General features: G+C 38.8%; 1 protein-coding gene across 1 annotated transcript in view; it reads right to left on the minus strand.

The window, feature by feature from the left end:
* Window positions 1-1,231: 1,231 nt before the first annotated feature.
* Window positions 1,232-15,626, minus strand: part of MCTP1 (multiple C2 and transmembrane domain containing 1) — a 219,387-nt gene continuing 204,992 nt past the window's right edge. The window contains 4 exon segments of the mRNA XM_054283418.1: window positions 1,232-5,013; window positions 6,059-6,156; window positions 9,546-9,655; window positions 12,319-12,428. Coding sequence (XP_054139393.1) covers window positions 4,942-5,013; window positions 6,059-6,156; window positions 9,546-9,655; window positions 12,319-12,428 — 390 coding nt within the window. The 3' untranslated portion in view covers window positions 1,232-4,941.

The raw sequence follows: 15,626 nt of genomic DNA on the forward strand, positions 1-15,626 counted from the left end.
CTATTTTCTGTGATGGAGAATACATAAAAACAATCCTCTTCAACCCCAAGCAACCCATGCTTGCTGCAATTGCTAATTTTAGACACAAACTTTATAAACGACAGGTTTTCTGCTTTGGCATGCTTTTATATGAATTGTTTTTCCCCCAGATCAGATGCCTTCTATGTCTGGATAAAAATCATGCAGAGGTCCAAATCATTTAACTGGAGCAGAGCAAAACTGCACGCTCAGACATTTCAGAGGCCAGTAACCAACAGCAAGATGCATGCATATTGCAGGAACAGTTATACAACTTCCAGAAATTTCTTTTCCTTTAAACTTAAATTTCCTCGACTATTCTTTTCTGCACTATCATAGAGAACAGCTTCAAAATATGTCACCACCAGGGAGTGAGGAGTCAACAAAGTCTGAATGCCTGAGGAGGTTGGTCTAGATGGGAGTCACTACAGGTCCAAGAGAAGCAGAGCTGATGAAAGACAGGTATGTATGACTGCTTAATGTAGCAGTGAGAAACCAAACATGGAGCTTCAGGTAGGAGGTATGTGAGGGAAACCTGAAGTGCTGGCACGAAACCAGCAGCTGAAGCATTGTGGCCCTATTGTCAAGGAGTTGTACCTATAAAAAGGTGAATTAGTCAAAGAATGTGGGTGAGGAAAGGCAGCCTATCAAAAGAACAAATAGGGAGAAGAAGCAGGAAAGGATGACATGTCAAACACTTTCTAGTTAAGGCTTAATTGTTAGTATCAGTGGTGACCAGGAAATGAAGAGTTTGGTCATGTAGAGAGTGAGGCCGAAATGGACAAAAGGAGAGAGAGACCCTTGACATTGAGAGGTGTAGCGCCACCTCCATGGGATGCCATCAGCAGTGCCTGAAGCTGGGAAGAGGTGGGGAATGGGGTGGTTCTTGGAACTGTGGTTTTGAGCTGTCATGAGCATGTCAGGGGAAAGTATGTATCTGCACTGTGAAGAGAAAACAGGAACAGGCTGCTTCCAGCATTATAATCCATTATAATTCTTCCCCAACTCTTTTCCAACCCTGTCTTCTCAAAACTGTGCTCTGCCTCAGCAAATTGCAGTGACTGAACTTTCTTCTAAGTAAGAAAGACACTTCTAGACACATAGTGCAGAAAGACTGGTCTTTTACTCAAATCCCAGTCCTTAAAAAAAAAAAAAACAACTTGCAAGAATTTAACATTTATTGGGTAGTTACCCAATTTTTCAGGAAATACTTTATTTAAGCAATCCTTCTCCTTCCCCATTTCTTTTTCCTTTTTCCCAACAGATATGTTCAGGAACACTCAGCCTGAATAATACAAACACAGCGTAGGAAAGGTCTTGCTTTACTCTCCAGGCTCATTTATTTTGATCAAGTCATTATCTCATGACTGTAAACAACAGACTCCTCTTGATACAAGTACATTTGCTTGTTGAGCTTGTTAAATGTCCCAGGGCTAGAAATCCTATGGGGAAGAAAATATTTTTCTTTTTTGTTTAGCATATTTTTTCAAAAGGCAGCAAAAAAACTCCTTTTATGAATGTAACTCAAGGATATACATGCTCTGCAGTCTGCTTCTGAGGCCTACAGTTTTGCAAGTCAGAGAAATGGTCAGTGCACCAAACTGCAAATCAGCAAGGTCAGTCCTTTAAGGTGGCAAAAACACCACTGGAAAAGAGATATTTTTGTTCAGTACCCAGCTCAACAACAAGCCAATACCTTTTGCTGTTGCCATTCAGATAGGAGGTGGTGGAGGCTTGGGGCAGACTCTGGGAGTTGAGGTGCAGATGCAAGTGAGTCAGTGTCACCTGAAGAGTTTCTGCCACAAAGCACTCAAGCTCTGTGTGAACCACAAGTCAGTTAAACCACTGGCTGGGAACCCTGCCTGCTGAGCAGAGAGCTGCAAAGCTTTTCATTATGTTTTGTAACACGTGTAATCTAACAATGATGAAATAAATAAGTTTTCCTTTACCTCCTTTGCTTCATGCTCCTGAATTATCTGCATATTAAACACCTTAGCTTCATGCAGTGCATTTGCTGGCAGCTCTTCCTCTTGTTGGTGAAGCCTATGCTCTAGGGGACCAAATTAGCTGATAGACTGTATGCAGGCTGCCTAATTATTTTCTTGTTATTCCACTGTTGGTTTAATTGCAATAGAACAAAAAACAAACTCGAGGGTTATTGCACTTGGATTTAAAATACAAAGTTATAATACAGCAGCTCTTCCAGTTAAAGCTCATTGCTATTATGAAAATTACTTAGGTGTTCCTGCAAAGAGGAACAACGGTAAAAACAGGGTAAGCAAGTTCTGTACTGGGAGTTATCAGCAGGAATGTAACAACAGCCTCTCAGATTAATCAGCCTTAGTGAATTCTGAGTGCTCTGACATTCAACTAAACTAATAATTTTCTATGAACTCACATGAAGTTAAATTTTATTTACTGAGAACAGAGACAATTTCATGATTGTGAGATGCCTTATTCTTTTTTGGTTGTTTATGAACAGACAAGTTGCTTTCAGAATAAAGCCTGCCAAATCCAACAGGTTAAAAATGGACTTCAGAATCAGTCTGGAAAAGGAAGATATGTTGGAATATTCATGGCATAAGACAGGATTGGCTCTTTACAGAGGCCACCTACACAAAGCAGCATAGACAAACTGGAAATAGTGAAAATGGGTTCACTCACAAACTATTTTAATTGTGATTTTAAATTGTCTTGTTGTGGCAGGAGAATAATATTTAATCAATAAGCATTTTTAGCCTTGCCTCTGTGTGTTATATTTTCAGTGAGATCAATTTTGAGTGACTGAGGCATTTAAAAGGAGTTCACCATTTTTCAACAAACAGATGTTTGTTGTCTCCCTTCCCCCTGACCCCATCCCTGCATGTTAGGGAACTTAAAATACTAAAATCCTGCCCAAGAAAATTCACTTGCCCATCACAGCACTCATGGAAAAACGACAACATACGATTTCAAAGACAGAGGCTTAAAAATATCTAATAGAATGATGCTTAGAAGTGTGTTTAATTCTGGAAACATGCATAACCAGCTCAGATATTACCACCAAAGCAGACATTTGAAATTGTGTACAAAAAAAAAGACAACAAGAAATCACACGCAGGCTGGTGGGCAACGTTAAGAAGGTACAAGGCTTGCAGTGTATTAAAGAAATGTGCAAAACTGACAACAGGCAACAAACATTCACATCTTGTTGAATCACAAATTTGTTTTTTTTAAAACAAAATAGGCTGACCAGTGCCTTTGATTTCACCAATACTATGTTGCTCTTCAGGTAGGATACAGCCAAAAGGTTACACAAGCTGCAAAGTTAAACTCTTTCAAAGTCATGATGTAACAAGAGCTTGTTTAAGTCCACAGCTTTCTACAGACCATTCATTTGATTGGCATTTTTTTAAATATACAAACAGAAGGATCAAAGTAACTGTCACATAAGAACTTGGCTATCATCTTATCTGCAAAACAAAGAAATCCAGTATGATCCTTCATAAGCAATGCAACTAACACGTATTTCTTTGGACAAATACATATTCACATGTGTTTGCAAAGTATTTCTAAATAGACTTTTCAAAAAGTGTTTTTAGAGTAGTGCAATATAACTTTATCTGCAATTGCAACCAGTGAGAGGTAATCCATAGAGGACCACAGCCCCCCTTGAGGATGCAGTCCTGTCATTCTCCCCTGGGCAAAAAATCCCCTTTAATGTCACTGGGAACTAATAATGAGGAGCTGTGCACAGGTAGTCCCTCAGGAATGAGTCTCTGCTCACTATGTGGGGAGCTGAGTGTGGAAGTCGGCATGCAGCTACCAGAATATATCCCCAAGTACTCGTTATGCAGTGGCCACTAAGACATTTGAAATGTAAATGTTTCTCATCTATGTTCCATGTAATTTATAAGATAATGCAGTTTCCATGCAGTAGGGAAAGATTGTATCAGAAGAACCGACATCATTAACTAAGGAAAAAACCCATGTGTATCAGTTTTACCATAACTTCATTTTTTTTCCTCTACACGGTATTTCACATTGGTAACAGGCAATGTTATACCATAAAGCATATTAATATGATCTTGTGATTTGAATGAAAAACCTTTTCTGCAAGATATCCATATTAAAATAGTTATGTGCACAAAAACGTGTTCATAGCATGACACCCAAAGCAGTATGGAGTTAATTTTACCCATTAGAGCTAAGCTATGTAGTACAAATGAAGACTACTGGTACATGTAGAAAAATATGACAGGCAATCAGTTACAAATCTGGCAGTATTTTGAAACAGAGATTTTTAGGTCTTACAATGGAATGATAAAGACAGCAGGAACTGCTTTTGGGAGCCCCACAAAGAGATTTGCAGTTGGTGTTTCTCACTGTCTTATAAGCAGCCCTACCACATAGAAAAATGTTGCACCAGAAGTTAACATCAGGGTCTGAAATTTAAAAAAATCTACTAAAACATAAGTGCAGTAGGCTCCACTACATTGCATTTCTCTTGCAATATATAAAACATAGAAAATTGTGATGATGACTAACTGGATAAAAATATGAAGGCTCACAAATAAAATATGAGAAATTTCTGAGTCAGATTTAGTGTTTTGTAGATTTAGTTAGCATGATTTGACTATCTCATGTATCTTTGACCACCAAGTAGCAATATATATTCTCCATTTTAGATTGACTCATTTAATGTGTTATATTATTTCTAACAAGGCTTTAAAATGACAAAAACCCTACTTGAAACAAATGTCTTTACAATGAGAAATAGATTTTCCATGAGAAATCATTTTCCACCTTTTAATACTGTTACAAAATCTCCCCAATAGATAAAAAGGCAAGATAAATAAAAATCTTAGAGAAAGGAAACGCTTCTTAGGCTTGCTCTTTTATCTTCCCCTGGCAGATGCTGGTCTCCTCAACACATGAAGTTGGCTAGGCAAGATTGTTTTTCTTTCTCTTGCTTGGGCTGTGAGTAGGATCTTGTTTCAGTTCATGGTACTGCATCTGTTTAAACACAAAGTTCAGAAAGAAAGTTGTCAGGGGGCACTTGTTAGGAAAAAATAAAGATACCCTTTTTTCTGTCAGGGGATAAAAGGCTAAAAAAAAGAAGATTTTCCCCTAAAAACAACACAGGATTTGCAGATGTGGTTCACCAACACCAGAATGACAGATCTAGAATAAGAAGGAAAACCAACACTAGGAATATCCCACCAGGAAATAACACTGCATGCTGATGTAAACTTAGAAAAGACTAGGGTTTTTTTGTTTCCTCCATGAGCTCTAGCAGACAATAAACATTATCATCTTGACCATATTGGATACCATTCTTCAAAATGTTTCTTAAAAGCTTGGTTATTTCTAAATGCCTACCACAGAGGGTATCAGATTCAGAGAGAGTGTTTGCACCTGCATCTCCTACCTAATACCAGCTCTGAACTGAAACTAGAAATATGGGAAGTCTATAATCTTCGTGACACTGGATGTGATTTATGTGCTTGATGCTATCTTAAATCTTGCATGCTCTCTGGGGATTGTGTACTGCATCATAAAAGCTTGTAACTCACAACCAACTTTTTTTGGGATTTTTTTTGAAAGGAATTTATGAAGCCCAGTGGAACTGTATTCACAGCAAAAGCTTTTACCCCTTGGAAGGCCAAAGTGTTCTCAGAGTGCTGAGCAATGCTGTCTGTCTGCCTCTTCCATTATTTGACCTTCCTGTTCCTTCTCTGCCTTCTGAGAGCCACAGCTGCAGTGTTACCTATACAGTGCCTTATCCCAATCAGATTCACATCATGCTGGATGCTGCTTAATACAAGCTCTAGCTACCATCTCACAAACACTTGTCCTTCTACTGATTTTTTCCAAGGATCCTAAGAGGCACAACCAATGCTGGAACTTTTTTCTCATTGGATAAAGATCTAGCAGCCTCCTTCTGGTTAATGGACTATCCTCAGCTTGAGTTTGCAGTTTCTTTCTGCCAAAGAACATAATAGTAAATAAAAATAACTGCTTTAAAAATGATAAAATAAAATAAAATAATTATACACACCACTTGCACATCAGAAGGGACTCTGGACAGAAAGTCAAGTAGCTCGTTGTTATCAATTGCATATGGATTTCGAATCTTCTTTGTAAATTTATTGATGCCTGCAAAAGTGAAAGTTCAAATGTTACTATCATAAGATATATGACATCAAAAGATGCATACTTTTGTCAAAGTTTTAAAATAGATTTTAGGATTCATTCTGAATCCTGACAGTAGCACCGAATGAATGTATGAATTGTAAACTTGGGCTCCAAAGGTTGGACTCTGCTTCTGTGGTTCCCTGTTTCAAAATGCAAAAGTTCTAGGGACATTTTCAAAGTCCTTCAATATATTTTTTTGGAAAGTCACAGAAACTGTGATTATTATGATGAAGTTGGGAAAAGCAGAGGCATAAAAAGCACTTAATTTCTGAAACAGAGAGGATGAGCAGAATTGGAGGACACAAGATTCATATAAGATTCAGAACATTCAAAGAAAGTATTTTTCATGCTAAGGACAATGAAACATATGGGAAGCATGAAATCTGCATCATATGAAAGCTTTAGAGGAGTTTGCACAAACCTCTGTGTGAGAATGACAGATAGAGACAAGCTGATGGCAGTGCAGAGGAGAGAGGATATGTCTCCTTTAGACATCATGGTCTTATAATGCCTATTGAGAATTAGTATTCAGAAGCACCAAGAAAAATCATCCTCAAAATAATCAGGAAGCAGGCTTTTAAATTAGATATGTTTTCTTAATTACATACCGAGTCAGATTCATAGACTTTGAGAACCTGGTCTGTGGACTCTGGGAACACATGTCTAAAACATGGACAGGAACAGTGCAAACTGCATTGACTCTCATGTGAGCAGGAGAAAGCCAGGACATTATTAAAAATATGCCTTTCTATGTAATTTATCCAGGCTCTATCAGATATAAGATTACATAGTTTATGTTCCACAAAGTCTATGGTGTCCAGACTTTTCAGAAAGCTTTAGCAAGGACATAAAGCCTTTGGATAGGGCATGCAAGATTCAGTGTTGAAAACACCCACAGTATCCCACTGCTAGAATCCTCAGTTCTGCAGTGCAGATAGGAGATGCTGCCCTCCCTTTATATGGTGTTTGATAGTGAGTGTTCAGAAGGAACATCTGACCTTCAGACACCTTTGTTTAAGAAGAAGTTTTGCATCAGGAAGTGACTGCAAATTTAAGGTTGAACACCACTGTTCATTGCACATGGCCACTGGACCACTCATGGGTGAGTTCTGGTGGTTTGATCCCACTTTATCACACCTGATAAAGAAAAATACCAGTCAACATGTGAAACCTCAAGAAAGGAAAAGCGCTGCACAGATGAGAGGAGACACTACAGGAGAAGTAGAATAGAACAAGGAGACTGGTCTTTTCCAACAGTTTGAAAATTTTCAGATTAAAATAATTTCAGTTTTTCCACGTTAACAGCTGTAGCTGTTACCAGGAGTCAGCACTTCATCAAATGGGATTAGGATGGAGAGGTGGTTTCTGCTGCACCCCACCTAACACACCACATCTTCAAGGACCGGTAGTCTCTACTGGGAGAGACACAGCCTGGAAAGGATGGAGAATTTCTTGCTAGGGCAGGCTGAAAGGAGCAGACCCTATGGATGCACAGAAGAAAGACAGCTATACAAAAGATGACATGTAATATGAAGAAATTTTTATTGAAAAACTCTGCCTTCCAAAGAAAAAATGGGCAGATGCTGATACAGACCAGCTCAAACATTCCTATGGAAGTAAGTCAGAAAAGAGAAATCAAATGGCTTCCCACAGGCAGGATGGATGAAAACGTTGAAGAAATATACACAGGAGAGGCTAGAAACATGCAGTGATGGAGAAAACAGGTAGGTGTTTGGAATACTGCAATTTTTGAAGGAACAGATGCTCGAAGCTGTTCTCAGCATAACAGGGCTCTGTTAGAATTCATTTCACCCTGAGGAGGTCTGGATTGTGGGACCTGCACCTGTGCAGTACCTGTCTGGTCTCCTGCCATGATGCAAGAGAAAAAGATTCCTAAAGAAGGGATCAACATACACTTTCTGAGTAAGAAGTCACCTGAACTGAAATGCAGGAGAAAAATGTGGAGTCAACACCTCTAGTGAACCAAGGGGCTTGAAGTTATATATCTGTAGCCTATGTAACTTGAAGGCAGGGAGAGAAGAGATGCAGAGAGTGCAAGGTGCATTTATAATAATTTGTGCTTACACTATTCATCCATGCTTTGGGAGGCTTGGAGTTGAGATTCTGCCTTATCTGAAACAGAGATATTTCTGTGGGAGTGTGACACTTCCAGGGGTATGAGTCATGAGCTTTTCAAAGAACAGTTCTGGCTCTACAGCTATGTGGATCTTGGAGGGGTATTATAATCTCAGATTATTGTACCAAACCTGATGTAAAAAAGCAAGATGTCAGACCTGTCTGAAAAATGACAGACAAATATTTTGAACTTCCTGTGTGCATGCTAGAAGAAATGAAATTTTGGGAACAAACTAAGAGTCTGGGTTACACTTAAGTGATGCATGGTATGGGGGAAGAAGTAAAAGTCAAAGAAGGAAAAGAAAGGAAGCCCATATGTTTGCTTTTGTTCATTCTGTAGAAATACTTTTGTTCATATCTTCTTTATTGTTTCAGCTATGATAATTTGGGAAAACATTCTAAGAAAATTACTAATACTGACTGATAAACAAAAAAAAAATTCCTTGGAGTCAGTTCAATGATTTTATGCTGTCTCCTAAATTCCAAACTTTTTCACAAAAGAGTGACTGGTATTCTTCAGAAAGAAAATCTGGCCACTGTGCTCTTCATAAGTCTGTGTTACTGGCTACAGCAGCTGGTGGTGTAAGAAGTATGAAAAGATATACAAATGAAAACCTGGAGCATTATTTACAACAGATGTGGTAACAGTAGCTTTTTAAAATCAGTATAAGGAATAGATATAAGCACAACTAGTGAAAGCTTGGATCAATCATAATTCCATCCCCCTACAAGCCCAGAGTTTCTGTTCATTATCAACCAGCCAAATACCTTGTATTCCTTTCTGTCTAACTAAAGGTGACCCCTTAAACAGGTTTCTTGCTGCTATGTTTGCATACACTTACACAAGATAAAGCACTGCAGTAAAAAAGACGTATTGTCCTAAAGCACTATATAGATTGAAATGCCTCTGATTGTGTGTAAGTGGTGAAAATAAATAAATGTCGGAGTAATATCTAGACAAAGCTACACTTTGATATACGAAGAATCCTCATGGCTAAATGTTTATAGTATGATTAAGTCTAAAATGTCAGCCAAGAAAAATGCATTTTGCAGGTGGGCCTAAATATTTACACTGTTGCTGTTAACTAACATGCCTAATTCCATTATAGGGTAGCTTCATGACCATAAATACCAAAAAGTAGTGTCAGTATAAGTCATCCATTAAAAACCAGGTTTTTAAAGCAATACAGACAGTTTAAAAGGGCTTTACTTACCCCAGACAAGGACAATGTATCTCAGTGGAATGAAATACAGGATGATGGTGAACACAGAGAGGGCAACAATTGCCAGCCAGCTCAGGAATGGGACAGTCCAGTTGAATGTACTAAAGAAAAATTAACAAAAGTCAGAACTGAGGTAGGCCAACAAAGCCAATAAAAGAGGAAAGGACAGTGGGAGAAGTGCCAGTTTCCATCAGGAAGAACAAACTGAGTCTACTAATGAAAGCATGGATGCATTTGCCATTCATCAGGGAAAGCCTGGGCTTGGATCCAGTGTCAGCAGAAATGAGGAGGTCCTAGCTTTGCCCACTTGCCTGCTGAGTTTCACCTCTCCCGGCCCAGCAGTGCACATCTGCCAGGGGAATCACTGCTCTGCTTTTTGGAAATCTCAGTGCCTAACCCCAGTTTCAGCCCCAGGAAAAACCCACAGAGCTCCTTACTCTCCAAATGTACTCACACAGGCAATCTCCATTCCCTTCTCAACACCATGGTGGAATAGGATACAATAGTTGTAATAACTACTGCTAAGGCTTTCTTGTTTTATCTGCTCCCTCTTCCACTTTAAGGATAGCACAAGGAGTAAAGGCTGAACAGGGACATTGCCCTCTGTCTGAGGTACAGGGGCACTCCTCAGCCAGGTGCCTTCCAGCTCTGGGGGAAAAAGAAAAGGCAAGTGCATGGCTATGCAAAGGTGGAGACTCATCCATATGCATAAGGAGAGGGCTAGGGGGGAAAAAAAGAGGGGGTAGAAAAGTTAGTCGTGAAGACAGGGATAATGCAACAGCAGCGGCTGAGGGAAGAAAAACCCCCTGGATGTCAAAAGAAAAAAAAAATATTCAAACAACCTTGAAATAAGTAAGGGTTATTTTTCTATGAATAAAGGAAGAGAATTTCTGGGATCCCATCAGAGTTCCAGGATATTATCTTTCCAAAAAAAGTCACAGATAAAAACATCCTCACTAAGGGTCCCAGACTCTATTCTGATAAAACTCTGCCACAGTTTGCAAAATTGAGGTGTGAGGGTGAGTTAATGGATATTGCAAAGGGTGCTGTGGGTCTCCAACTTCTGTGTTCACTGAAGAGAGAAAGACCAGATGCTAATTTTATACATACATCCCATAGGAACGTTGGTTAAGGGGAGCCTGGCTTGGCGTATTTGTTCTGTGAAGGCACTGCCATCTCAAAAGTGTTGCATGACATATATCCAGAAGGATAATGTGGCTTTAAATCTAGATAGTTTATTGATACACTTTAAAGTATTACTACTAGCAACATTCTCAACCAATGTGATTACATAATTTTGGCTTCTCTCGATGAACAATTGCAATTACCTGAATTGCAAGCCATATTTTTCATTATGAGCTCTGGCTTCCTGTGTTTATTTGTCTTCTTATTTCCTTGGCAATTTTGACATGTCTCCACTAGCATTATGTTAGTGTCACTTAGTGCAGGATGCCTCCCTTTATCCTCGGGGGACACCTGCTCTTTTCCCCTTTTCTGTAGGCATTTGGGATGAACAGAAGGTTGAGGGTCTGCTCATGTTCCTGTGACTCGGCTTTGTGCAATGATCACAGACACACCATGATGTGTGGGAGCACTGGCTCCTCACTTAGCAAAGCTCCTTATGGGCTGTGTTAACACAGCATTCAGTACAGGTTTCCCATTATAGTTTTAGGAACAAATTACAAAGATTTATAGTCTCACTCAGTTTACAAAATTCTGTAGCTCTCATCTGGTATATAACAGAACAAACCCTACCTCCAAAATGCACAATTAGAACTACTTAATCATCAAGACAACTTCCACGAATAACCCCTTGATAAAGGACATTTTTTAGAGACTGGTTCATTTTTCTAACTGGAGAACTTGTGTGATACAATATGCTTGCATCTGCCTCCCCTGCTGTGAATACAGCCTGCCTGGAATTGTCCCTATGGGAACACTTTCCCAGGCTTTCCTGTTAGGAACTTTGTTCTTAAATGAATAAATGGCAATGTCCATTTCATCGAGACTGAATGGGACAGCCTTAGAGATGATCCTCAGAATTCCTGCAGACTGACCTCCACCCAAGGCATAGGTTTCCTAAAATTCACTTCCAAAAGTAAATTGGGTAGTGGTGAGATGCTCTTGGCTTTTGAGATGCAGAACACCAAGTCAATCCTCTCCATTTTTTGCAACTGACGCCTGGAAGGTGTCTCTCTGGAACCTGTCTGACCTCAAGTAATAAACCTTGTGCTGCTGTCCATTGATCATGCCAGAAATACACCAATACATTTCCTGTAGTACGCTCAGAACCTCTCTTTTTAATGTCCAGATTTGTTGGCAATTTTTATATATTATGTATTAGGTGTTACAAATTACAAATACTCTAAAGGAAAGGTTTTGCTGACCAATAAATAAAACTTCTAGCAAGGGAACATATTTGCACCCTCAAAATATGAAACTCCTATTCAGTTCTGCTTATTTCCTTTATCAAAATTGCATTTTTTATTATTGCTTTTAAATAACAACCTCACAACAACATGCTCTTTCTCTTTTACTTAAAACCCTTACTTTTTATTTTTGACCCAATTAATATAGTTCTAAACTCCAGAATTAATGTAGGAGAATTTCCACTGAGTGAGGGCCTCCACAGAGCAAAGTAAATATAGGTGAGTTTGAACGATGGACTCCCCTGGAATAAGGAAGTAAAAATCTAACATATCTCAGCATGAAAAAGATGTTAAAGAGTATTGGAGAGCAATCCAGCACCTGTGTCAGCACTTACTTCTTGATCCTCTCGCCAAAGGAAGCAATTTCATCCAGGATATTCTGGACAGTGACACACACCTCCTGGATGGCATAAAGTCTATTCATAAATCCTTTCTTTTCACTGTCCTAAATAAAAGAATAGGAGTAGTTGAGTAAAAGAATTTCTGACTGTAGGAAAAGGATTTTGTAGCTATCAGTTGATTTTCAAAAGGTCCTGTGTTACAGATTCATGTAAAAGAACTGGTAAAACCTGGCAATAGGAAAAGCATTTCTTGTCCTGTAAACAGTGCTTATTGCAACACAAATGGTTTAGTGTATATGCTGAGCTCCACACAATTTTGTCTGTCACTGCATTAGTTTCTAAACACAAATTTGAATAAGCCAGGTCTCAAGGTTTTAAACATGCTGAAGGTGCCAACCTTGTACGTTGTGTGCTCTTTCAAGTGACAAGAGTCATAAGGTGGAGTAAAGGCAGTTTTATTGAAATACTGATTCTTGAGCTGATGTAAGCAGAGGAAAATAAACATTTCTGGTGGAAGGCATTGAGCAAGAAACCAGAAAAACTCACCTCCTATAGAGAGCTGTTCTTTTTCCCCCAAATATCTATCTCTAAATCTAAACATGTTTGCAACATCAAATCCACTAACAATACTGTGTTAAATGGGATTAAAATGAAGTATCACCATGGAAAAAAAATAGTTTCTCTTCATTTTTTTCCAGATCACAGGTAAGACAAAAGGTTTTGTTCAACATTTCCAATGGGTTGCTGCTGTATTACCCTAGCAAGTGTGAATATGATTATTGTTTTCTGAAAATAAGAAATGGAAAGAAAATTTTGTACTCTGAGAACAATATTTCATTAATGAAGTTCAACTTTTTGTAATCACAAGCCACATGATACAACAGTCTCTGTCATTGACTCCAAAGTTCAACATCTAAGAAATAAATGTTGCATTTAATTTTTCTTTTCTTCCCCTGATGCTGTAACTATCAGACAGAATATCTGTTCACTCATTTTGTTGACATTTTTGCTATCTTAATAAATTAGATTATCATTTAATCGTTTCAACATCACTGGTTCACTGAAAATGGTGCTGTCAAGATTACCTGTGAAGATGTTTGAAAGTATTTAGTTAGAGAATACAGGTTTTCTAAAAAACAACCACAAGAGAAACAGACAGAGATGAGAAAACTACTTTCAGTGATTCAGTGTAATTTATAAACCAAGCACTTCAGACAGAGCAAAACCACCAGTTCCTTAGGCAAAGTGAAAGACCTTATATTTCACATAAGATTAATAATTATTATATCACAAAGAACTATTTTTGTTTTCTGAAAATGACCATAACGGATCAGAACCAGTGATATCAACTAGATCCAGTGCTGCACAGCAACACAGAGCCATTTATGTAAGTTATTTCCTTAATCTTTACTGCATTCTTGAAGCCTTTGCAATGACGCCATTATTCTCCTCAGGTATACAGCTTCTGAAGATGTGCATCATATATCCAGCATGCTTCATTTGTCATCAGGAAATAGGCATCTGCTCTATTCCCTCATGTAAAACACATACTTACAAGTATAAGGCTCCCTTGCACAGCAGAAATGAACAATAATACACACAGGTATTTTTCTGCTTTCTAAATATGAAAATTGCCTCTTGCCTCTTCAGTTTTAAGAGATTCTGCCCTCCATGTAAATTCATTTTGGTTTATAATTAACTTGTGTGAAAATAGAACTATGTCACTCTAACAAAACCTGTGTCATATCCAGAACTCAAGTGGTGTTACATTCAAAGGTCGTGAGGCTGTTTGAATTTATAAGTGTCTTACACAATAAAATTGTACCTTTATTCATGTCATGATTTAGGAATGGCACTCTCCAATTTAGTGCTCCCACTGAGACTTTCCAAATCCTGCTGCTGCATGCTCACTCCCTCTCCCTCCCCACCCAGTACTGGAGGCACAAAAGATTGTGGTGGAGATAAAAACAATTTACTGGGAACAGCAATGAGATAAGGAAATGAACAACAACAGTGACAATATCAAAAACAAAAGTGTACAGAAGAGAGAGTGTGATTTACATGTGAAATGCTCACTATAGAGCCTGACCCACCCCCAGCCACACCACCATGGCCAGGCTCGAAGCCAGTGCCACACTTAGTCAACCTAAAGGAAACCCTCTTCCTGGAAGAGAATCCCTTTCTCCTGCCCCTAACAATGATCAGAGATGGTAGAAAAAAACCTCTAGGTTCTAGCCATTCCTCTTCCTGGCTACTGTAAAAATTCATCCAGTCCTAGCCAGAACCAGACAATCAAAAATATATCAGTTTTAAATCACTTCCCACAAATACCATGAAGACAGAATGAGAGAGAGAAAGGATTACTATTTCCAACCCACTGCACCTTCTGAGCTTAAAGAAAATTTGTTGATATTCTCTGAGACATGATTAGACAAACAGCACAGGAAAGAGGAGGCAGTCAGAAAAATCATGGTTCATCTTTGCTTAAACTATTCCAACTATTCCCACACGTCCCACAACTATTAACTGTTTTTTATTTCCTGCTCCAAATATTTGTGTAAAAAATAAACTGGACTAGGGAAAAACTGCACTTATTTTCTTCCAGCAAGATGCCATGTTATCAAATACAATACATGAGCTACCTAGAGTAAACCAAGGTTCTTAATAATTAATTTTTCAAACACTGCTGGCATTTCCTTTCCAGAGAAAGATGGTGTGAGAGACAGGAGGAGATTGGTGGCTTGAAACATTTCAGTTGCATGAATGGGATAAGGGGTAAGACAAGCCTTGCCCTGGCGAGGTGGTGAGTTGCTCCATCCACCCCACCGCCTACAGCCTGTACTCTGCAGGGGCACAGCAGATGAAATGTTCCAAACCTGCCCCTGGAGCCCCTAACCCGGCCCCAGAGTGGATACCAATGTCCCACCTGGGGGAAGGGCCCAGGAAAGCCTCATACTAGAGCATGAGGCAAGCACTTGACCACTGGAACCACCAGTGGTAGTTATATTTGTTCTTTTCTATATCTCCTCTTTCTCTTTGTTCTTTTTCATCCAATTACTTCTTCTTGAAATCTAAGTAACTTAAAATCAAATGGGTGGGGGTTTGTCAAGTTGGATGGACTTGGAGCATGCTAAATTAATGCTTTGTGAAATGCTTTATGTTGATTCAATGTTGCTTTAAACTTATGCCAAAGTTCCCTGATTTTCTGAAGTTGTCAGTAAAATTTTTGTTGTTTTGACTCTTGAGGAATATTTTGTTAGTATTTCTCTTTTCTCATCTAACTCTGGGTAAAAGAAAAACCC

Source organism: Melozone crissalis, unplaced genomic scaffold, assembly GCF_028551555.1.
Source record: "Melozone crissalis strain CALT ecotype California unplaced genomic scaffold, PUWL_Pcris_2 ptg000036l_1, whole genome shotgun sequence".
Classification (NCBI taxonomy): domain Eukaryota; kingdom Metazoa; phylum Chordata; class Aves; order Passeriformes; family Passerellidae; genus Melozone; species Melozone crissalis.